The sequence below is a fragment of the Megalobrama amblycephala genome, linkage group LG19 (genome assembly GCF_018812025.1).
Source record: "Megalobrama amblycephala isolate DHTTF-2021 linkage group LG19, ASM1881202v1, whole genome shotgun sequence".
Lineage (NCBI taxonomy): Eukaryota > Metazoa > Chordata > Actinopteri > Cypriniformes > Xenocyprididae > Megalobrama > Megalobrama amblycephala.
The window spans coordinates 6,027,590-6,051,249 of NC_063062.1; the positions used below are offsets into that span (position 1 = coordinate 6,027,590).

Below are 23,660 nucleotides of genomic sequence, written 5' to 3' on the forward strand. Positions count from 1 at the left end.
ACACTGCAGTATTTTCCACTATGTTTGTGTGTTCAACATACCTCCTCTGCATGTATGTCACAGAGCTTGTTCCCGGACAGAAGTTTGTTCTTCAAGCTTTTATTCTGCAAGGCAGGAAAAGGCAATAAATAGAGATATACTGTACAGACGGCTTTGTAACATCAAACATGAAACAAGCCCCGACGTCTTGTTTTATCTAGGCAAATACACTCAATTTAATGGTACCCTGTCCCTGCATACAAAAGCAATGCTTCAACTGTTTCCATAGAGTTCATTTTGACAGTTCCCTCACAGGCTTATTGAAGCTCAAGGTGACCCAGGAGTATATGCCTCATTTCTGTAATAACCCGCAGTGGATGTCTTTATGGAAATAGATGATGGTAGATTAAGAATCAATACAGAGATGATGGTGGTGCTGAGTTTAATCTAGTGCTTTTCTCCACCTCCTCCTCTGTTTGTCTCTCTGTTCGTGTCCTTTTGCTTTTATTTTTTCTCTCATTATCTCTCTCTCTCGGCCTCAATTTCTCACTTCCTTTGTCTGTGTGTTACTCTCAGATGCAAATGTACATGCTTTTACTGCCAATGTCACTCAGATTCAGACCTACCAGGATTTCACAGGACTTTTTTCTGATAATTGCGGTCCAAAAAAATGTCTGAATTACTAGAGGCTTTTCTCCAAAATTGTGATGCTGAGGTGGTACTTTAGGTGTTGTTTTGCAGTGAAAACCCACCAGCAATCATGCAATTAGTGTTAGTGACAGTAGAAGTGCAATTACCTTTAATTGTTTTAGTCCATAATAACAGTACAAATTGAAATATTAAGACAACAATGATGCCATAGGCTTTACATTTGTGTATTCAGCGTAAACAGAGGGATCGTGTTAATAAAACCTTTTCAGTCATTAACGCAAATAGACAGTTCGGTTGTGAGAGTTCTGGGAATAATTTTCTTTAGACACAACATTTATAACTAATTTAATGTCATACATAAACAGCAATTTACTACTCTCGTTCATTACCGTTGCGTTAGCGTCATTAAAGTCCACCTGCAAACAATTTTATCACTTAAAACTTAACTTTAATTATCAAAATTACATATTTAAATGTTTTTTCCCTGTGAAAATAATGTAACTCTATGCCTTTGCTTCATTTAGTATATGTGGAGCCATGAATATGCAAATTAGTCCCCGCCTCCACTCACTCACACCAGCTCAGATTACCTGATCCACTCAGTCAACTGTAGTAAACGCTACATAATGGCCAGTGTTGGGGTAGTTACTCAAAAAATGTAATTAGTTACTAGTTACTAGTTACTTCTGTAAATTGTAATGAGATTACTTTACTAGTTACTGGATTTGAAAAGTAACTTCACTACTTATTACTTTACTTTACTTTTTCTTAATTTACCATGTAGATACATGGACAAACATCATAGCCCTATCATCACTTAATCTTTCTGCATAGAGTTTATTGTATAAATATTGAACATATGAGAACAATAACCCAGTCTGCACAAAGAAATATGCCTCACCGTAAAATCCAGAAACAACAGGATAAAGAAAGCTATGGTGGGGTCATTTTAAAATGGTGTCAACACACAAGTTTCAAAACACAGGCTTTGAATCGCTAATTCAAAAGTGAAAGTATAATGCTCACGGCCGCACGGGCATTCATAATGGCACCGCGACAGTGGACACGCACGGTTATGAACGCCCGTGAATGCATTTTAATGATGGGTTCATTAATGATGAATTTATTATTATTATTATTATTAATAAAAAACCCAACAACAAAACAATACAATCAATGACAAACTCGCTTAAATAGGCGCTCAGTCAAAGATGAGGCGAAATGGGCAAAGTGAGGTGCGACTCTAGTTCAGCCCACTTTGAATTGAGCAGACGCGTTCAGTTCTGTAAAACTGAATGGTCACATACAAAATAAAGAAATAAAATATGATGTTTTGTTGCCAAATTTAGATTTTTTAAAATTTGATTATTATTTAGTCTATTTGTTTGATTTGTAATTATTCAATTATAATTTAATTAATTGCTTGTCATCAACTTGCAATTCCCTCGCGAACCCCCGTTTGGGAAACCCTGTTTTTTTAGAACATTATTTACATTCATTCCTTGGCGACGCGTCATGCAGCCAAGCTACAGGTATCGCGTTTATTTTGTTTTTCCTTTTTTATTTAAAATATTCACAAACTTGTTAACTAGGCTATTTCATGAATTATATGATATTTTCCGATTGTCATATGTGGAAGTGAATGTGTTTTGTTTAAACACCTTTATAATGATCATGTTAGTTGATAAAACAGAGGATCTGTCGGATTTACATTACATAAATTCATCAATTTTTAATAAGAGAGTAGGCCTAAACTTTAAAGGATTATCGCAGCTTCCATATGAGTGTATGGAATCAGCATTTAACAAACTATAAATGTCTTTTTTATGTATAGCCTAGTCCTCATTCAAACGTCTGAAATCTCAAATAAACATGTGGTTGAAAACTTAGTTGTGAAATATGAAAAGCACAGAGCGCGTCAATCTCTGGCTCAGCGCCAGCAGCGGGAAAGCAGGTTTGAATTTAGCGTATTGAACGTTCTCATCACACCGGTGTTATGCCGAAACCTGCCGAAACCCCCTGTCTCCGTCTCCATCTCCATTTCCCGCTCCAGCAGCTACGTCAAATCGATCTCTATGGCAACGGCACACATACAGGCACACGCATGCACGCACCACTTAAACAGAGAGAACTTTACACACAGGCAAACACGGCTTGGGTAACGCAAGAAAGCGCGTTCCTATAGTCTAGTAAAGTAGTGTAGTTACCAATATTATTAGTGTAATGCGTTACTTTACTTCGTTACCCAAAAAAGTAATATCGTTACTGTAATCCGTTACTGTAATCCGTTACTTTGTAACTCGTTACCCCCAACACTGATAATGGCAAATGGAAATATTGGTTTAATTCAGCCGTATATGTTTGAAACAGAAACTGATTCAGACAAGGTTACACAAACCATGTTCCCTTTCGCCATCTCAGAGTCAGATAGCTGTCTTTTAAAATCAGCATCCTTAAAAATGCTTTGAACATCAGACAGTCAGTGGAGAAAAGCCCCGCCCACACGTCACAAGATTGGTTACATGTTTGTGATGGAAGGAAACAGGGGCGTTGTTGAGACTGTCTTTGGTACACTGTAGTTTTAAATAGAAAAATGGTGTTGACTGATGAATTTGCACATGGTTTGTCTTAAAGCATATTAAAAAAAACACATAGACATATAAACATTAAACATAACATTAATTAATAACAACTTGATTTTCAACACAGGGGGATTTTTTTGCTCTAACACTATTTTACAGTGTTCTTGTTTAGGGCTGGGCGATATACCTGTACCTAAAATCTTGATATCTTCCAAATTTTGGAGATAATTGATATACTGTATATTTTAATATTTTTGCATTTGATCTATAATAATTTAAAAAATTATTTTCTTTTGCCACAATTAAAAACAACAAACATGATTTTAATAGACCAGCTATTGTTTGTAAGCACATTAAAAATGTTTAGTGCAAAAAAAAAAAAAAACCAGAAAACCTCTAGAAAACCTAGTGACCACTTAATTAAATTAATTAACATATGTAAATGTAACAATATGAATATTCTGACAGCTTCTTTAGAGCAATATAATTCACATACATCTTACACTGTGCAAAAATCCTGCAAGTGTTTATGCATTCAGATGGGGAACTAGTTTCTGGAACACATAAGTACTTCTTGGCTAGTTTTGCAGGAGGAAAGACATTGCCTGTTGGTGCTGTCTTTGGCATATTATTCTTAGTTTTCAACAATATTTGGATATTTTTGTAATTTTTTATTGATTATTAGGTAACACTTTATTTTAGCATGCATATTACTAGAATATTGGCTGCATATTAGTACTTATTAAGCGCATATCAATGCCTTATTTTGCATGACCTAATTCTACATTCTTATACCCAATATCTAAACTTAAACCTTACTAACTATTAATAAACAGTAAATTAGGAGTTTATTGAGAGAAAAGTTGTAGTTAATAGTTTATATGTGTTCCCTATACTGAAGTGTTACCGATTATTAAATTATCATGATAATATTGCTTATATTCGATATATCACCCAGCCATGTGCTTACTATAGTAATAACAGCAAATTATGCATAATTGCAAGCAACTAACTTTAAACCAAACCATAACCATAATTTTATATACACAATAAAATTATATATACAATAAGTACATGTTATTATTTGTATAATAGCACTGTAACAAGGGCACCGTAAAATAAAGTGTAACCTTTTTTTTAAAAAATATATTAGCAAAGGATGCATTAAACTGATTAAAAGTGACAATAAAACTTTTACATTGTTACAAAAGATTTATGTTTCAAATAAATGTTATATCATGTAAATCATGTGACACTGAAGATTGGAGTAATGGCTGCAGAAAATTCAGCTTTGCCATCACAGAAAAAAAGTGCTTTACAAAGAAATAAATGAAATGAAAAAAGTTGAACAGTAAAGTGAACACACATCTACAAACTTACTGATGTTAATGTTAATCTAACTAGTCAGTAAATGAGTGTGACTGGAAAACTTGGTCTTAGCATTTCTGAACATTCTAATATTTATGTGAAGATCAAGGGCACATTTCAAGTAGCACGTTCAAGGGCACTGCGGAACGAGACGCTTTTTATAGGGTCATTCCAAATGAACTTGAGTAAATGGACAGGACACAAAAGAGACAGTATTGAATGCTGTTTTATTTGTCTGAACAGTCTTAACTGCTATGACTTCTGCTACTACTGAAGGTTTTTTAAATATTGTGGCACACTTGTCTTTATCTAGTGTTCATGTTGTATTGCAAAATACTTTTGCTGCTATTGAGGAGGGATAAGGTTATGTTTTGGGACAGATTTGGTGGTATGGTTAGGTTTAAGGTAGTCTCAGCCTCAAACATCACGTCTGCAGACCATTGGCTTAACGTCTGATGCACATGGCACAGAAAAGAGTTTCAGAGTCGTCATTTTGATTGGTTGAATTCTCCAGGATTGTCTTTAATGGTCCACCTGGAAACAAAGCCGTCGTGAAGCCAAACCCCCTTATGGAAAAAGAAAGCCGCCGTGTTTACAACTGTGACAATGAGCACTTGTCAGGGATAATGCTGGATTTTTATAGGTATGTGAAGTTCACAGCACCATTGCTGTGCCATTATTTCAGTAAACTTGCATGACGTTCTTAAATGATTTGTCTGTTATTGTAGGGACATTGACATTACATTTTCATGCCCCTAAACATGACGCTGAGCCAAACGAACTGCGATTGGTTGCTTTACATGTCAGTCCGATGGCCAATGAAAGCTGCTATAGAGTCCAGACCTTCTGCTGTCAGTCTGAAGATCTGGCTGCATGAGACTAGGTTTAAGGGGTAAGGTAAGGGTCAAAAGTGTAATTATAGATCATTACAGAAATTATTTTTTTTACTAAGTAAAATGTAAAAACTCGTATAGTGCATTGCATTGTATCAAATGATTAACTTAAATTATAGTATTTAAAGACTCTTAATATAAAGTGGGTCCAAAATTGTTTGAATATTAAGTGGCAGTGATGTCTTTGTGTAGCAAGACCCTTCAGGGTGTTGATTCCCTTTCAAGTTTGTGTTTTTTAGCAGAAAAATTGTGAAAAATGAGACCAAATTGCACGCTATTACAAATAAAATGGCGAGTGAATTGTTTGAATTTGCATCATTAGATTGCATCTGTCTAACTAAGTGCAGTTTTTACTGTATTGCACCTAATTGTGGAATTTATTCTCATGGGGTGCAGAAATGCTCAGTGTTTCACTCACTTCCACCAACTGACGTTTGACAGAACATTTCAAAACAACTAAAAATGGCAAAGCCATTATCACAGCAGAACACTTGCTTTTCGGACCATATGTTCGGCGCTTCCGTCATTAAATTAACGCTGGAAGTTCAACAGGCTCCTTTCTTCTTTTACTGTAATTACAACACCTGCTGTGTAACGAGTCACAGTGGCCCACACCAACAGATTGACTGGGGAATATATAATAGCTGCTGGGCCACAGAGGTGTTACATTAAAGTGACTGTGTGTGAAAGAGAAAGAATGGGAAAGAAAAGAAAGTAAGGGATGTTCCGAGAGCAAGTGAAAGAGTATTTGAGGTAATGAAGCAGAATAGCATTGCAATACGATTCAATGAGGTGGAATTGGCTGACTATCAAATCCACACACTTGCATCTCAACCCCTCTCTGAAGAAGAGCGAGTGCCCAAGTCTGCAAGAAAAATGGCAGCTGTCATTAAAAGTGACATGAGTCTGCCCTGCTACAGACGGCAATGACACAGGGATCCACCCAAGTAGATAGGGCACAGTGCAGTCAAGTCACTTCAAACAACAGCCGTGAACATTCAGATTTGAACCGCATAGCCTTAAAGGGACAGTTCACCCAAAAATGAGACTTCTGTCAGACTTTATTCAGCCTCAGATTGTTCCAAACTTGTATGACTTTCTTTATTCTGTTGGACTCAAAAGAAGGTATTTTGAAAAGTGTCCCAGTGTTTTTTGTCCTTACAATGAAAGCAGTTCCAGAGTCATTTAGATCGACATGAAGGTGAGTAAATGATGGCAGAATTTCCATTTTTGAGTGAACTATCCCTTATTATTGTTATTTTGTAAAACTATAAAACTAAATTGAGTGATAAGCTAAAGTGTGATATAAGATTACCACCAGTATCTACTTTAATTATCTACGGCTTGACTTCAGTTGAACTAAAGGAGACGATTTTAATTTTGTGTTCAATTAAAAACGATTTCACCGCAGACTTTACCTTGAATAACACAGCATATTGCAGAAGTAATAGCATAATTTCTCCATTCATTCATTTATGATCAGCCGTTGGCAAAAACAACTGCTGTGGTTGATCGTTCTCTTCCTTGATGAAGGAAAACATTCAACATTGTTTCATTTAATTGCATTTAATCTCACATATCCTGTGAATGCCAGGACTATATTTTTTCTTTGATGTTCTGAGGCATTATTGCATATATTCAGAATTAATACATTAATAATAATTCCTTCTCTTCAAAAACTGTAAAATAAAAAAGTGGTGCTCAGTACCTCTTGCTGAAGGTCTTTGATGATTTTGGTCTTCTTTTCCATTTCCATCTTTAAAAACTTTATCTGCATGGAAGGGAAACAAATATTGCATGTTAAGGCCACACTGTTTAAAAAAAAAAAAAAAAAAAAATTAAAAAAGGTTTGCCTTAAAAATTTAAGTTAATACAATGAAGGTGATTGGTTTAATCAACAGAAACTCAAAATATTATGTTACCTGAACCACATTAATTGTCTAAGTTGATTTGACAAAAAACAAAAAAAACAAAAATGTTGTGATAAATCATGAAAATATTTGGTAACACTTTATTTTAGGGTCTTTTAAGTTGCTTATTAGCATGCATATTGATAGAATATTGGCTACCCAATACCTAAACTTAACAACTACCTTAACTATTAACAGTGTAGTGCAGTGGCATTTCATACAGAAAAAAACATCATAAATTGTGCATGATTTCTAATCTGTTTTAACAAAGAATAAAGTATGCTGTTAATAATACACTACTGTTCTAAAGTTTGGGGACAGTAAGATTTTTTATAGAATTTGTTTTTGTTTTGTTTGTTTTTTTGTTTGTTTGTTTGTTTTCACAGGTTGCATTTATGTGTCTATCAAAAATACAGTAATAACATAATATTGTAAAATATTATTATAAATTTTACATTTTTATTGCATTTGTTTTTCTATTTAAAATATAATTTATTTCTGTGATGGCCAAGCTAAATTTTCAGCATATCATGATTTTTCAGAATTCATTTTAATATGCTGATTTGATACTTAATAATCATATCTTATTATTATCAATGTTGAAAACAGTTGTCCTGCTTAATATTTGTGTGGAAACGGAAATACTTTTTTTTCCAAAATTCTTTGATGATCTGAAAGCTCAAAAGAACAGCATTTATTTTTTTTGAAATTTAAATCTTTATAACATTATGAATGTCATTCATGCCACTTTTGATCAATTGAATGAATCCTTGATAAATAAAAGCAATAATTTATTTTTCTTTTCTTTTTTTTTGCATGACAGTGTACAGTATATGTACAGAAATATAACTGCACAGTTATGTGAAAGCAAAAGAAAACCAAGAAACTGAGGCAGCCTTGGGTAGGGTAGAAACTGATGACATAATCTGGATTACATATTCAGATTTCAAAGATTAAGTACTTGTAATTAGATTATATATCTTTTAAAATATTCATAATAAGACTACTTAAAAAAAAAAAAAAATGTATTATCACAATGGCACTAAATTATTCATAACTCATTGATTCTCCCTATGCTCTTAAATTTATAGTCATGTGACTGTCACAGAAAACTGAGACCCACATCTTTTGATCCGGATTTACAGATATCATTTCACATTCAGGAAGTGTTTTCTCAACATTCCATATCTAATCAGCTCCTGCTGAACACAATTATTATTTGAATTATCACTCAGTGAGTCATTTAACCATGTATTGCTGTCTTCAGATGCAATTTTCTGTAAAGCTTTTGAAACTATATGTATTGTGACAAGCATTATACAAATAAATGTGAAATTAATTTAATTTAATTGAATGTGAATAATAAAATTTAGCTCACAGTTCTTTGATGTTGTCACACAACATGCAGGTAAACAAATAATTAAAAAATATATATTTTTCAGTAAGTGTTCGATTTTGATTGTTTTAATATTATTATTATTATTTTTTTTTTTTTTACTAACTACAATTTCTGTCATGTAATTTGGAGTCAGTAACCAACTACAATTTGTAAGAAATCTCCCCAGCACTGTTCTGAGCCATACTAATTCAGGGTGATTGGGACACTTTTCCCCACAGAGTTGTTTCAATGGCAAAAAGTGTCCCAATCAACCTGAATTCACCCCTATTTTGTGTTTAATTTATTTATTATTTGTTAATGGGCATGATTCGGTGGTTTACAGATGAAAATAAAGAAAGAAGGAAATTGAAGAACAAAGGTAGATCAGATCTTACTGTACATTTCCTGTATAACCGCAAAGCAAATTCATGAAAACCTCAATCACCTTTACCCCTGGTGAACTGAACGCAAATGAAAAGAGAACCATATAAAATATCTCGACACGTCTCTATATGGAATACAAATGTGGAAGTGAAGGTTTCCCAAAACAATCCAGAGCGTGTTACAAACAGCCAAAAAAGAATCCGAAGTGTTTACAGCCCTGAGGGTGAACCGCAACACCAATCAAATAGAACGTTCCACTATTGCTTCTTATTCCTTATTCACCCAGCTCAGCCCTGAATGTCAAACTGCCTCAACTCTCATACTCTCTCTCTCCTGCCTCCAGTCATGGCAGACACTGGGAAAATAACAACACATCTAAATACTGAGGTCGAGCAGCTGTGCGCATTTCCAGACAACACGGCTGCAGCAGTGAACCTGCAGGTGGATTCATTCTGATTAGCACTTTAATTGAATTCAGTCCAAGTTCACATATTGACATGCTGCAGTCAATGCATACATATTTTTTCAATCTTGTTTTTTGGGATTACAATAGAACGGGATCTTATTTCTCATTTCCTGGTTTCACGCGGCTTTGTTTGTGAATTATATGCATCCTGAGTCTAAAATTTTCACTAAACATGTTTTGATTCGCTGAATACTTCAAAGGCTTTACATCTGATTCAGGTTCATGAATCATTTCATTTGTGTTCTAAAAATGAATCAAAGTGACAGTTCACTAAAACTTGAAAATGAAAGTTCTCTCATATCTTTCTTTCTTATATATATATATATATATATATATATATATATATAATTTCGAAATCCTCTTTTGAAGAAAAAGTCAATGACATGAGGGTAAATAAATGATGCTATAACAGTCTCTCAGTGCATGAGTTTTGAACATGCAGATTTAAAGGGATTGTTCATCCAAAAATGAAAATTATCCATGATTTAGGCCATCCTTAAAAATATTTTGGTTTGAAGTAACAGTAAAAAAAAAAAAAAAGGGTCGGTAGGTAGGTCTATTTATTTATTTTTTTCAAGTTTCAATGTAAAAAAAAAAAGTACAATTTTGGTGATGGTGATTACGTAGGTATGAATTTAAACAAATTAGCATATCGTGACGTCACTGACTGGGTCTTTCAACCCGTGCCTTCGGGCGCAGCCGTGTTTCCACTGTCGGCCCTAAAGCGGGCGTGCTAGTGCGTGCCAGGGCCAGTCGCGTTTCCACTGTCACTTCCGGGGCTTGATCGTGCCTCATCGGGGGTTCCTCGGGGCCAACGGCCCGGGTTTTTCGGCCCGCCGTATACCTTGGTCCAAAGCGGGCCAGCTCGGGCTTGAGGAGGGAGTGGTTACGAACAAAGGCGGAGTTTATCTGTGTGTGGAGACGGAGGCGCCGATGATTACATGTAGGTTACCAGCTAACACCAACATTAAAGACTTTTAAAATCATTTTAGCTCAAAACTCACTTTCAGTCAGCAGCAAGTGTTTTAAATAACTTATGTTTGTGATCCGATGTGGATTCTGATCACCAAGACTATGCGCGCTATTACCATAGTAAACATGGTAAATACGACGGCTTGAAGAAATCAGACAAATATACGTAGGCTATCATAATCATGTAATTATTTTATCTGTCAGCACGTCTCGTCTCTCAACGGGTTGAGACGAAGCGAACGCACCGGCCATAGTGTGACATCCATAGATGACGTCACGGGTTTTTATTTAAAAGAAAGAACGTAGCCTTCGTTTGTATGTAAGCCTAGGCTATTTATACATTTACAATACTTACTAAAATATAATTAATATTATTTTATTGCTTTTGTATTAGTTGTTTGAAGAGTAAAAAAAAAAATTAAAATGGTCGGTCTTAACGCAAATTTACAACCGGCAAGTCGGTCGGACTTAAAGCAAAAAAAAAAATACAAATTTGAGTCGGTCCTAAATTGACAGGGTCGGTCGGGTTACGGCAAACAAGAATATTTTTAAGGATGGCCTTACTCACCCTCAAGCCATACTAGGTGAATATGACTATCTTCTTTCAGACAAACATAATCGATAAAATATATATTTTAAGATATATTTAAAAATTTCCTTAGTCCTCCAAGGTTTATAATGCTTGTGAATGGGGTGGCCGCGTTTTGAAGTCAAAAATAATGAGTCCATCCATAAAAAAGTAACCCATATGACTCCAGGGGGTTAATAAAAGTCTTCTGAAGCAAAGCGATGCGTTTTTGTAAGAAAAATATCCATATTTAAAACTTTATAAATTCAAATAACTAGCTTCCGGCGGACAACCATTGTGCGTCAGGTCAAAGGATACTCTTCTGCCGCAAATTGACTTGCGCATTCTGTGTATGGTCGTCCGCCGGAAGCTATTTATTTGAATTTATAAAGTTTTAATATTTAATATAGATTTTTTTTTTTTTTTTTTTTACAAACAGGCATTGCTTCGCTTCAGAAGGCCTTTATTAACCCCCTGGAGTCATATGGGTTATTTTTTTATGGATGGATGCATTATTTTTTACTTCAAAACAGGCCCCCCCCCATTCACAACCATTATAAACCTTGGAGGACTAAGGATATTTTTAAATATATCTCCATTTGTGTTCATCTAGGACGGCTTGAGGGTGAGTAAATCATGGGATAATTTTCATTTTTGGGTGAACTAACCCTTTAATATACTGATATGGACCTTATTTCTCTTATCAAAACAGTTTAGTCTCAGGATAATGCTAACTGTTTAACATAATAAACAGATAATACAAAGGCTGTCATAAAAAGACACTTACAGGCAAACAAAAGGTCACACGCTCGTTGGGCTGTGCCAACAGCAGTGTAAAATGTTAACATTCCCCGAAATGAACGGGCACATTGTTGCAGCTTGTGAATATATCTGGGGTTGTGAATCGGCTTTGCTATCTGTAATTGGTGTCAATTGGTGGTGAACTGTTCAGAGAACGGAAAGAATGGCCAGAGCTGGTGAAATGCTAATTCTCAGAGATTCATTCTCATTCCGAACACGAGCCTCTGTGCCTCTATCCCCCGCAGTACGACGCGCAGCCACACACAGAGATGAAACAAGAAAAGTTGCATGCAGATAATTGTGTATCTCCTCCAGAGTCAGCAAGGTGCTTCCTACAGTTTTCTATAATTACTGTAACATAACTCTTCCAGACCTAAAGGTAAATACCTAAAATAGAAGAGGCTTTCTCTGGCCCCTCCATGCCATCTCACTGACTTCAGTGAGGATTCTAGTGTTTTCCTGGTAATTAGTTTAGACGAAGGTAAGTAAAGAGGGTGCAGTGGTAACAGCAGAATGAACTAAACATTCAAACTGGAAGTCATAATTAAAACAAACATGCTTCAATACAGCAACAAAAAACCTAAACGATTCTGTTTCTGTACTGATCTTTGGGGGGATTCTTCAATTAGAGAGATGTATTTGTACAGTAGTATGATTTATTTATTTACGGTTTACTTTTAGACATTCTACTAACTATAAGTATCTTTGCAACTACATGTCAACTAGCAGTCATTAGAGTCTGCTTAAAGGTGCCCTAGAATCAAAAATTGAATTTAACTTGGCATAGTTGAATAACAAGAGTTCAGTACATGGAAATGTCATACAGTGAGTCTCAAACACCATTGTTTCCTCCTCCTTGTGTAAATCTCATTTGTTTAAAAGACCTCCAAAGAACAGGTGAATCTCAACATAACACAGACTGTTACGTAACAGTCGGGATCATTAATATGTACACCCCCAATATTTGCATATGCCAGCCCATGTTCAAGGCATTAGACAAGGGCAGCCAGTATTAACGTCTGGATCTGTGCACAGCTGAATCATCAGACTAGGTAAGCAAGCAAGAACAATAGCGAAAAATGGCAGATGGAGCAATAATAACTGACATGATCCATGATATCATGATATTTTTAGTGATATTTGTAAAGAGAGAATCGGTGCATAGTTAATGATGCCCCAAAATAAGCAGTTAAAAAAATTAATTAAAAAAAAATCTATGGGGTATTTTGAGCTGAAACTTCACAGACACATTCAGGGGACACCTTAGACTTATATTACATCTTGTAAAAACTGGTTCTAGGGCACCTTTAATATCTGATAGCACTTTATTTTGATGGTCTTGCACCAGACATTCTACTGACTATAAGTAACTTTGCAAGAACATGTCAACTTATTCAACTAACCCGAACCCTAACACCTAACCCTAACCTAACAGTCTACTATAGTATCTAATGAGAGTTACAAAGTAGTTACAAAGTTACTTATAGTTGGTAGAATGTCTAAAGTGGACCATTAAAATAAAGTTTAACCTAATCTTTTTTTGTTTCTCTTTAATTTCGTCTTGGGATAGTTTACCCAAAAATGAAATTTCTGTCATTAATTACTCACCCTCATGTTGTTCCACACCCGTAAGACCTTCGTTCATCTTCGGAACACAAATGAAGATATTTTTGATGAAATCAGATGGCTCAGTGAGACCTGCATTGCCATCAAGACTATTAACACTTTCAGACGCCCAGAAAGCTATTAAAGACATATTTAAAACAGTTCATGTGACTACAGTGGTTCAACATTAATGTTTTGAAGCGACAAGAATACTTTTTGTGCACCAAAAGAAAAACAAAATAACAACTTTATTCAACAATATCTAGCGATTTTAAAACACTGCTTCATGAAGCTTCGAAGCTTTGCAAATCTTTTGCGCTTATCAAACTGCCAAAGTCACGCCCCCCCAGTGGTGAACCATCTACTGAAATCACGTGACTTTGTCACTCTGAACCACTGATTTGAAACAAAAGATTCGTAAAGCTTCATGAAGCAGTGTTTTCAAATCGCCCATCACTAGATATTATCATAAAGTCGTTATTTTTGGGGGGTTTTTGGCGCACAAAAAGTATTCTCAACACTTCAAAACATTAAGTTTGAACCACTGTAGTCACATGAACTGTTTTAAATGTCTTTAGTAGCTTTCTGGGCATCTGAAAGTGTTAATTGTCTTGATGGCAATGCAGGTCTCACTGAGCCATCGGATTTTATCAACAATATCTTACTTTGTGTTCCGAAAATGAACGAAGGTCTTACGGGTGTAGAACAACATGAGGGTGAGTAATTAATGACAGAATTTTTTGGGTTCATTTTTGGATGAACTAACCCTTTAATGGTATTGAAATATCAGTTTGCCAGAATTCTATTGCTATTTGTAATACATTGTATACTTTGTACTTTTTCCAAAGAACTTCCAAAAATAAACATATTATCATTTATTTTATTGTGTCTACAATTTGTAATTTTTTTAATAGTCAAGAACAGCTGTACCAAATGCTTCTGCCTACTATCATGCTAAGAATTTTGAAACCCCCCCCCCATATATTTATTTATAGGATGACAGAATAACTTGATTTTGAAAAATCATATATGTCATTAAATCAGAAGCTTTTCCATCATGAACTAAAAAGGACCTTTATTACATGTTCGTATTTAAAAATATAAAATCATTTCATTTTTTATTTTTATAAATTAAAGTTTATTGACTGCTATCTAACTTCTTGTGTCAGTAACATCCAAGTCATTATTTTTGCTTTAAAAAGTGTGTGTGTGTGTGTGTGTGGGGTCATTAACATCACACATTATGCCACAATACAGTTGAAAGTTGATCAAGGCCATGATCAGATCTTTTTTCCAGGTTATGTGATGAATATTTTAACATAGACTAGAAAAGCTTCCTTTCAAAATTTCAAGTAGTAAAATGTGCCCTTAACTAAAGAATCACATAAAAGTAATGAGTGAGTAATGTCATGAGTAATCATGCAAGCGGCAAACGCTATAGGCCATAATCATTAGTGTATCATTAGTGTTTAGGCCAAGTTTCTGTGGTTAGCTTTTGTATTTATTCAGTTTAACACATCAGCGTAAAAGGTCTCACGGTGGCCTGTTGTTTCTCTGCACGTTCAGCTGCATCATCCAGTTGTTTCTGCAGAGCTGCCTGGAGTGACTTCATCTCATCCCTGTGAATGAGAGAGACAGAGGCACAGAGAAAAACAAATGGAAAACAGTGAATAAGAGTGCGCAGGGGGATAGTGATCACAACTCTAAGGGCTTACTTTCTATCTTAAATGTGTGATATACATGTTCTACAACACACATACATTCATGCCATTTCTGCACATGAACACAACCAAAAATTCATCAACATCTGACCAATATCAATAAATAAAGGCCCATGACAAATAAAATATTTTTATGTAAATCAAATAAAATGTTTGTATGTTTGAATGTTTTTGTAAATCAATACACACTACCATATGATAGTTTTCTAAAGTACTGACCGCGATACCAAGTCGGTACTGAAAATTAAAAGATTTGACGCTTTGAGCGGATTCGTAAACACCTCTGATTGGCCTTTGTGTTCACATGCTCATCAGATATGTCTGTGATTGGCTACAATGATCAATACATGGGAGCGTTTGAAAGCTCACAGAAATGTTTGAATTTGAAAGCATTTTGAAAGCGGGACCGGTCCACTGATAGACGCCTGCTTTGAAACGCTCCCATCTGTATCTGTGTAAGCGCTCGGTGAAGAGCGTCATTGATGTCTATTTACAAAATGTTTTTGAAGTTTTTGATCATTGTAGCCAATCACAGACATATCTGATGAGCTTGTGAACACAATGGCCAATCAGAGGTGTTTATGAATCCGCTCAACAGCACTCAAAGCGTCACATTTTTAACATGGTATCTAAGTCGGTACTTTTGACAACACTACTATATGATGCAGGGTTTGCCCAGGGTTTGACAAATGACAAATATTGTGAATTGATTATGAACGCTATACCCTTTACAAAACTAAAAAGACTAAAATATAATTAGCTGCATTGTGCAGTACAAACAAATTTGCTGTGTATCAATATTTTATGTCATTAGAATTGTTTGCAATTTACTATAATCTGGGAGTTATTGCTCACTAAATGTTCAGAAGGTTCAGAATGTTCATTTGGTCATTCAAACAGTCATGAAAAAACAAAACAGAATAATTAAATAATTAAATGGAGATAAATGGGCAAGGGGGGAGGGGCAAGATTGAACTTTTTTCCCTGTGGTGAAAATTCACCAAACTTTGCATTCATGCGAGGTCTGTGGCTAATTGCATTCTCTGTAATTTTAGGATGGATGGGATGTATGGTTGCCTAGCAACTAGTGGATAAATGTGCAATATTCATAACATCAGCTCCACTACAGTGTTTGAGCTCAAGACTTAATATTTCACATGAGACTCATTCTCCTTATGGGGAACAACTTTGCCTCAAGGACCACCAAGTTCCACCATAAAGATGTTTTTCACTATTTGACATTTCAGGCAAAGACTTTATTAAAGGGTAACACTTTATTTTGATGGTCCACTTTATTCTACTGACTATAAGCAACTTTGCAACTTCATGCCAACTTACAACTTCAGGTCTTCTATAAAGTCTAATACTCTAATGAGAGTTAGCTGACATGTAGTTGCAAAGTTTCTTATAGTTAGTAGAATGTCTAAAGTGGACCATCAAAATAAAGCATTATCATCAGGATCAAACTGTGAAAGAATGGTTGGGAGGGAGTGAATTGGCACCTCTGAGTCCAGACCTTAAATTCACTGAAAGTCTTTGGGATGTGCTGGAGGTGATTTTACAGAGTGCTTGACTCTTGCATTGTCAATACAAGATCTTGAGCAAAAATTCATGCACCTCTTGATGGAAATACATGTTGTGATGTCCTGATGGTGACAAAGTGTTGAAATTTCCTTTCTAAATTACCTTCTCTTGAAGCTTGAAGTTTTTCAATACACATGTATGGGAGGGCTCTGTTCAGCTTGCTTAAAATGTAACACATTTCATTTGTTTATATGACAAATGTATTGTCATGGATCTAGATATTGTGTAGGATTGTCAATGCAACTTCATCTTCACAAAAGGGCACTTAGGGTGCAAAGCAGCCACAAGGGCTTGACTCACAAGGACCTTCTGAATCATGAAATGACAAAAAGGACAGCCTAAAGTTGTGTTGCATTAACAGACACAGACATGTGAAGGTCACAAGACCACAAGCCTCCATCAAGTGCACCATTTGGGTCATTTCTCTTTCATCTACTTTATGATGTCTTCTTATACCCACTGGATTCTATTATTTGCTGCTTGCAGAATTTTATAGTTTTTTTTTTTTTTTTTTAGTTTAATGAAGTATTAAGTCATACTTATTGCTTATTAAATGACTCATTTATATCAGCACGTAGCTTAAATTCTAAAAGAAATGGGATCCAAAAGATTGAGACCACCAGTGAAAATGCCTTCATCTAATTTAATATATTTCTATTTTAAATTATATTATCATTTCAACAATTTTAATGAAAAAATAAATTGAAAAATTAAGAGAATTCCAGGATTTTTCTGTATTTAATACCTTCTAAAACATCAGAAACATTCACAACACAGGCTCATTGTAAAAACATGCCTGTGGTGACATCTCTGCAAAAAATTACACAAAGTGAAATGTCCAGTGAGTGCCGGTAAAAGCGTGTTCAGATGTATCCAAAACAGATTAATATGAATCCGGCAACATTTTGCTATGCTGGTTGTTGTAAGTCGTGGCAGTTCAGAAATGAAATGTCTGGTGAGTGGTGCTAAAAGTTAATGCTCTATCACGTTTTAAAATAGCAAAGCACCTACACTAAACCTAGTCTCACCCTCAGGCACCAACAAACCATTGGCTGAACATCTGATGCATATGGCACACTAAATGGGAAACACTTCAGGAGTTTTGAAGTCTGTTTGAATTCTACAGGATTTCCAGGAGACGTGTGTTCCACCTGGAAACAAAGCCGTCGTGACGCTAAACTCCCTCATGGAAGAAGAAAGCTGTCATGTTTACAACTGGTATTAAGATGCGTTTTGTTCGATCGTATCACGAGTAGACGAGGGAGACACATTCCCGTTTACACCTGGTGTTTTAAACCGACTCTTTTGTCCACTTTCAACCACTTCTGATTTCTTTGAGGGGAGGGTTTATGGGCAGGTAAACATACAGGTTTTTTCAGATCTTTTGATCTAATGGACAAAATAAGCTCATGCAATTTGAACAAGACTGGAGATGAAAAACAGATGGAGAGCATCAGCTTTAATTTCTGCTCTGACAGCCACAAGACCGGCTGAACGCTGTGAGTGTGAGTTAGAAATCAGGAATGGTGAGAGAACATTGTGCTTGGTACATTTTTCGTCTTCAAACCAAACTTGGGTCTCCAGCTGAAAAAGTTCAAATCCCGTCTGGCTAGAGCGCTTCCCATAATGTTTATGCATTAAGTCAGTAGGCAGAGAGCAGGCGGTCTTTTGTGGCTGTTCGAACACATTTGAGCATTTATACTACAGTCAAATGCATTTTCGACTACCTCTGGAAGTGCTCGAAAGTGGACAAGCTCAAAACATTTTAGACCCCGTTTACACCTGTATTTAGCATCGTCCACTTGTAATCCAATCGACCAAAACTCATCTTAATACCAGGTGTAAACAGGGTCAATGAGCGCTTATCAGGATCAACTAAATGATGGATTTTCAAATGTATCTGAAGTTTGCGGCATAGACTCTTTGAAATACGTCCAAGAGCTTTACTCGCCAATCGGTTATAGTAGGGTATAGTAATGATGCTGAACAAAACTAACAATGATTGGTTGCATTACATGTCAGTCAGATGCCCTCTTGGGCAGTCCTTTGTCATTGAAAGCTGCTATGGAGTCCAGACCTTCTGCCGTCAGTCTGAAGATCTTACTACACAAGACTACCCTAAACCTAACTGATAGCTGTAAGCAAGAGATAAAAACACATTTGCTGAAGCAACCATGCCATTTTAGCTTCCTTCTATGAAACTTTGAGCTCTTTTATCGAGTGGCATGACTTGAGTTTCATGGGATCGTACCTGAGTGTTCAGTTTGTTCAATTCTGTACCAAGTGAGTTACCGAGCAAATGTACTTTTTTGAAAAAGGCATATGGAGCTGGTTATGTGATTCAAACTTCAAAATGTATTCATTTACAAATCATGCACTATTATAAAAGTGTTTTGTGGTCATAATATAGTATTGTGCAAGGAACTACAAGAAAATAAGTCTTTATTAATCAATAATCTGCTCCTTTATTCATAATTTATGTGAAAAGGAATAAAAGTCATTGGCATTTTACTGCATCTGGTGTTTATTTCAGCTGGAAACTGCAGTGAATTGGATTTATAGCCACGTTGTAAACAGGGCTTGACATTAACACCCGCCAACCCGCCAAATGCGGATGGATTTCAGCAGTGGTGTGTAACGCAGTCACTCCTACTAGCCACTTTGGCAGGTTGAATTTTATATATAATATATATTTTATATAATATAGTTGACACACAAACCCGCCTCCCCTCACTCACTCATTTCATTTGCACTTAATGAATATTGTTGGTGTTACAGGGCTTGAATTTCAGTGTGAGATTTCACGTATTGCACATAATTTTACTCAATCCCGAAGATTTTATGCTCACACCCAAAGTGCACGAGCATAAAACCACCTCTTAGTACTAAATTGAGTTATTTTTCCCAGCTTATCTAGCTTAAACAAATACACACAAAATAATGTCAACATGCAGGTCTTGGTGAATATTCATGTAAACACAGTCAGTTATGTTTTAAGCGAAAGCAAACAGTATAATGAATCCGTGCGTCAGGTCTTAAAGTGACAGCAGCCTAATACACCTGCTGCCAAAATTATGAGATAATATTAATAATATAAATATGTCAAAATTGTGGCCAGTGAAAATGCTGAGTGGCTAGTAAGACACGTTTTTATCAAAATAAATATTTCTAATTCATTCAAAATTCTAAAGCTTTCTGTTTATTTCCAGGTTTTGAATATCAGATTTTCTATGTGGTCTCAGATTTTTGCATCTATGCTGCACTAAAGCCTCAGAGAAACATCACTGTTTGCCAACTTGCAGGCAAAATACAGCATCCATTGTCATTCTCCTGACTTGCGTAATCACAAATGTCCATGGGACGGTCTGCCCATTTCTTTTTCTACTGGGTGCTTATATTGTCATTTTAATCAAGAGAGTGAAGGTCAGGAACTTCAGCACATCTGCCCTGAATTTCAATATCTGTCTGCTGTTGATTGGGGTTAAAAATAGAAGCCATTACGCACACCTGACACAGGGGGAAATTGAATTCTGTCACTAACTCTCCACAGCCAACGTGGTTGAACCTTGATGGATCCAGTCTCTTGCCATGATGCAACCAAGAGTGTTCTGCAGTTTTTTGTCACTGAAAACCCATGACAATTCAATCTGGTTTAAACCGAGGAGGTCGTAAAAGCTGCGTTAAGAAACCCTGTTGCTCTCGAAACTGGGAAATAACAGTCGCTGAGAGAGCCTTAGAGATGTACACGACAAATGGCGGAGCATCTGTCTACAGCCGTGTGCATGTAAACAGTTGCTAACAGTCTCTAATTACTGATGTTGGTGTGTGAGAGTGAGTAATTCATTAAAAGAGTCTCTAAGAGCACTGTTTCCTTCACAGTTCATTTCATCTAAAGTTGACTGAAACACTGCATGGGCTGAGATCCTTGTCTTTAAACTTTTTGTAAAGATTTATTTATTTATTTATTTATTTATTTATTTTGGCACTGCCCATTTAAAAAAAACAAACAAACAAAAAAACAATAAAATTAGGGCTTAACCTTAGAAACGTTGCACATGTTTAGTAAGGAATTAATATATTTATTCAGCAAGGACATTAAATTGTGACAATAAATAGATTTAAAGGGCCCTATCTTGCACCCAGCGCAATTGACTTTGTACACCGACGCATGTGTCATTCCTATTTTGCACCCGCGCAAAGCACGCTTTTCCCTCCACAGAAGCACGTCGCTAAACTAGTGAATGAACTTGCGCTCCCTGGGCGGTTCAGCGCAAAAAAGGAGGTGTGTTCAGGCGCATTGCCCGCGCATTGCTATTTTAAGGAGCTGAAAATAGACTGCGCCATAGACCAACTCAAACCTGGTCTAAAGTCAATGGCGCAATATTTTTTTGTTAGAGCACGTTGGTAGAAACTGCGCCTCTGGGCGCGTCCACAGTGCGCGTTGACTTTGCTTATTACACACAGGAATGCGCATCACACAAACATGCCAAATATTAAAAACAAAAGGATTACAGTGTAAAAGAATATTATTGTGTACATAAATATAAAAATGTAATGATGAATAGTCATTGCCTGTATTAGAATTAGGCTACCTATTTTCAATTCAGCCTATTACTACTTATAATGATGAACGAAATTGGCTAATTAATTGAACAATCGTGCCAATACACACACACACACATATATATTAACTGACTCATCACGTGTACGCAATGTAAATAGCAATCCGCCATGGCGCGAGCGCATCTCGCTCTTAAAGGGAATGGGAGATGACACTCTGATTGGTTTATTTCACGTTACGCCCAAACCACACCTATGAATAATGAAGCTACTTCAGACCAACCCATTTTAGATTTGCGCCGGGCGCAAGAGCCGTTTATCCCGCCGGGAAAATAGCAACAGCGCCGAGACCCGCCCACAAAGTTACTTGCGCTTCGCGCTTTGACACTTGCGTTTTAGATCGTTAAAATAGGGCCCATGGTGTTTATAACCGTTCTTTTGAACTTTCTATTTATCAAAAAATCCTGAAAAAAAATGATCAGTTTCCAGAAAAAAATATTAAGCAGCACAACTGTTTCCAACTTTGATAATAATAAGAAATGTTTTTTTGAGCGCCACATCAATATATTAGAATGATTTCTGAAGGATCGTGTGACAATGAAGGCTGTAAAATTTTAATAATATTTCAATCACAACATTACTGTTTTTGCTGTATTTTTAATCAAACAAATGCAGCCTTGGTGAGCATTCTTTCAAAAAAAATATTTCCGACCCCAAACAGTAGAGTACATGGTAATAGAATGCAATTTTCTATGATTTTCATTTTTCCAGCTGATGAATAATAAAATCATTGACAGCCAATCAGAATCCATGCTGCTTTAAAGAGCTCGAGCATTTAAAGTGGCAGATGACATAACTGTAGTGTGCACTGATAATCAACAGAATGATATCGATATCGAATTAAAAATTGAATTTAATTTGAATTAAAAATTGAATTTATCTTGGCATAGTTGAATAACAAGAGTTCAGTACATGGAAATGACATACAGTCTCAAACACCATTGTTTCCTCCTCCTTATATAAATCTCATTTGTTTAAAAGACCTCCGAAGAACAGGCGAATCTCAACATAACACCGACTGTTACGTAACAGTCGGGATCATTAATATGTATGACCCCAATATTTGCATATGCCAGCCCATGTTCAAGGCATTAGACAAGGGCAGCCAGTATTAACGTCTGGATCTGTGCACAGCTGAATCATCAGACTAGGTAAGCAAGCAAGAACAATAGTGAAAAATGGCAGATGGAGCAATAATAACTGACATGATCCATGATAACATGACATTTTTAGTAGGGCTGCACGATTAATCGCATGCTATTCTCACGCGCATTTCGTCAGTAAAGCCGGTTCCCTGATTACCGCTAAATCGCCATCACCTGCTTTCAAATGAAGCGGCATTTAATAGACAGAGCCGTAGGTCACTGAAAAGCCACGCAATATCGCGTTCATATCGCAGATGAATCGCCTGCGATAATGAACGCGATATTGCGTGGCTTGTCCGTGAACTACGGCTCCGTCTATTAAAAGGCGCTCCGTTTAAAAACAGGTGATGGCGATTTAGCGGTAATCAGGGAACCGGCTTTACTGACGAAATGCGCGTGAGAATAGCATGCGATTAATCGTGCAGCCCTAATTTTTAGTGATATTTGTAAATTGCCTTTCTAAATGTTTCGTTAGCATGTTGCTAACGTACTGTTAAATGTGGTTGAAGTTACCATCATTTATTACTATATTCACGGAGACAAGACTGTCGCTATTTTCATTTTTAAACACGTGCAGTCTGTATAATGCATAAACACAACTTCATTCTTTATAAATCTCTCCAACAGTGTGTAATGTTAGCTTTAGCCACGGAGCACTATCAAACTTATTCAGAATCAAATGTAAACATCAAATAAATACTGTACTTACGCAATTAGACATGCTGCATGACGAACACTTTGTAAAGATCCATTTTGAGGGTTATATTAGCTGAGTGAACTTTGTTTACGCTTGTTAAGGCAAGCGCGAGCTCCGGGGGCGGGGAGCACAAGATATAAAGGGGCCGCGCAAGGAATCGGTGCATATATAATTATGGCTCAAAATAGGCAGTTAATAAAATTAATCAAAAAAATCGATGGGGTATTTTGAGCTGAAACTTCACAGACACATTCAGGGGACACCTTAGACTTATATTACATCTTTTAAAAAGACGTTCTACGGCACCTTTAATTTATACAACGATTCAGATCATGG

General features: G+C 36.1%; 1 protein-coding gene across 1 annotated transcript in view; it reads right to left on the reverse strand.

The window, feature by feature from the left end:
• luzp2 (leucine zipper protein 2) overlaps positions 1-23,660 on the reverse strand; it is a 157,411-nt gene that overhangs the window by 27,408 nt on the left and 106,343 nt on the right. The window contains exons 4-6 of the mRNA XM_048169087.1: positions 15,095-15,176; positions 7,182-7,244; positions 42-104 (exon numbers count right to left, since the gene is read on the reverse strand). Coding sequence (XP_048025044.1) covers positions 42-104; positions 7,182-7,244; positions 15,095-15,176 — 208 coding nt within the window. The remainder of the gene's footprint in view (positions 1-41; positions 105-7,181; positions 7,245-15,094; positions 15,177-23,660) is intronic.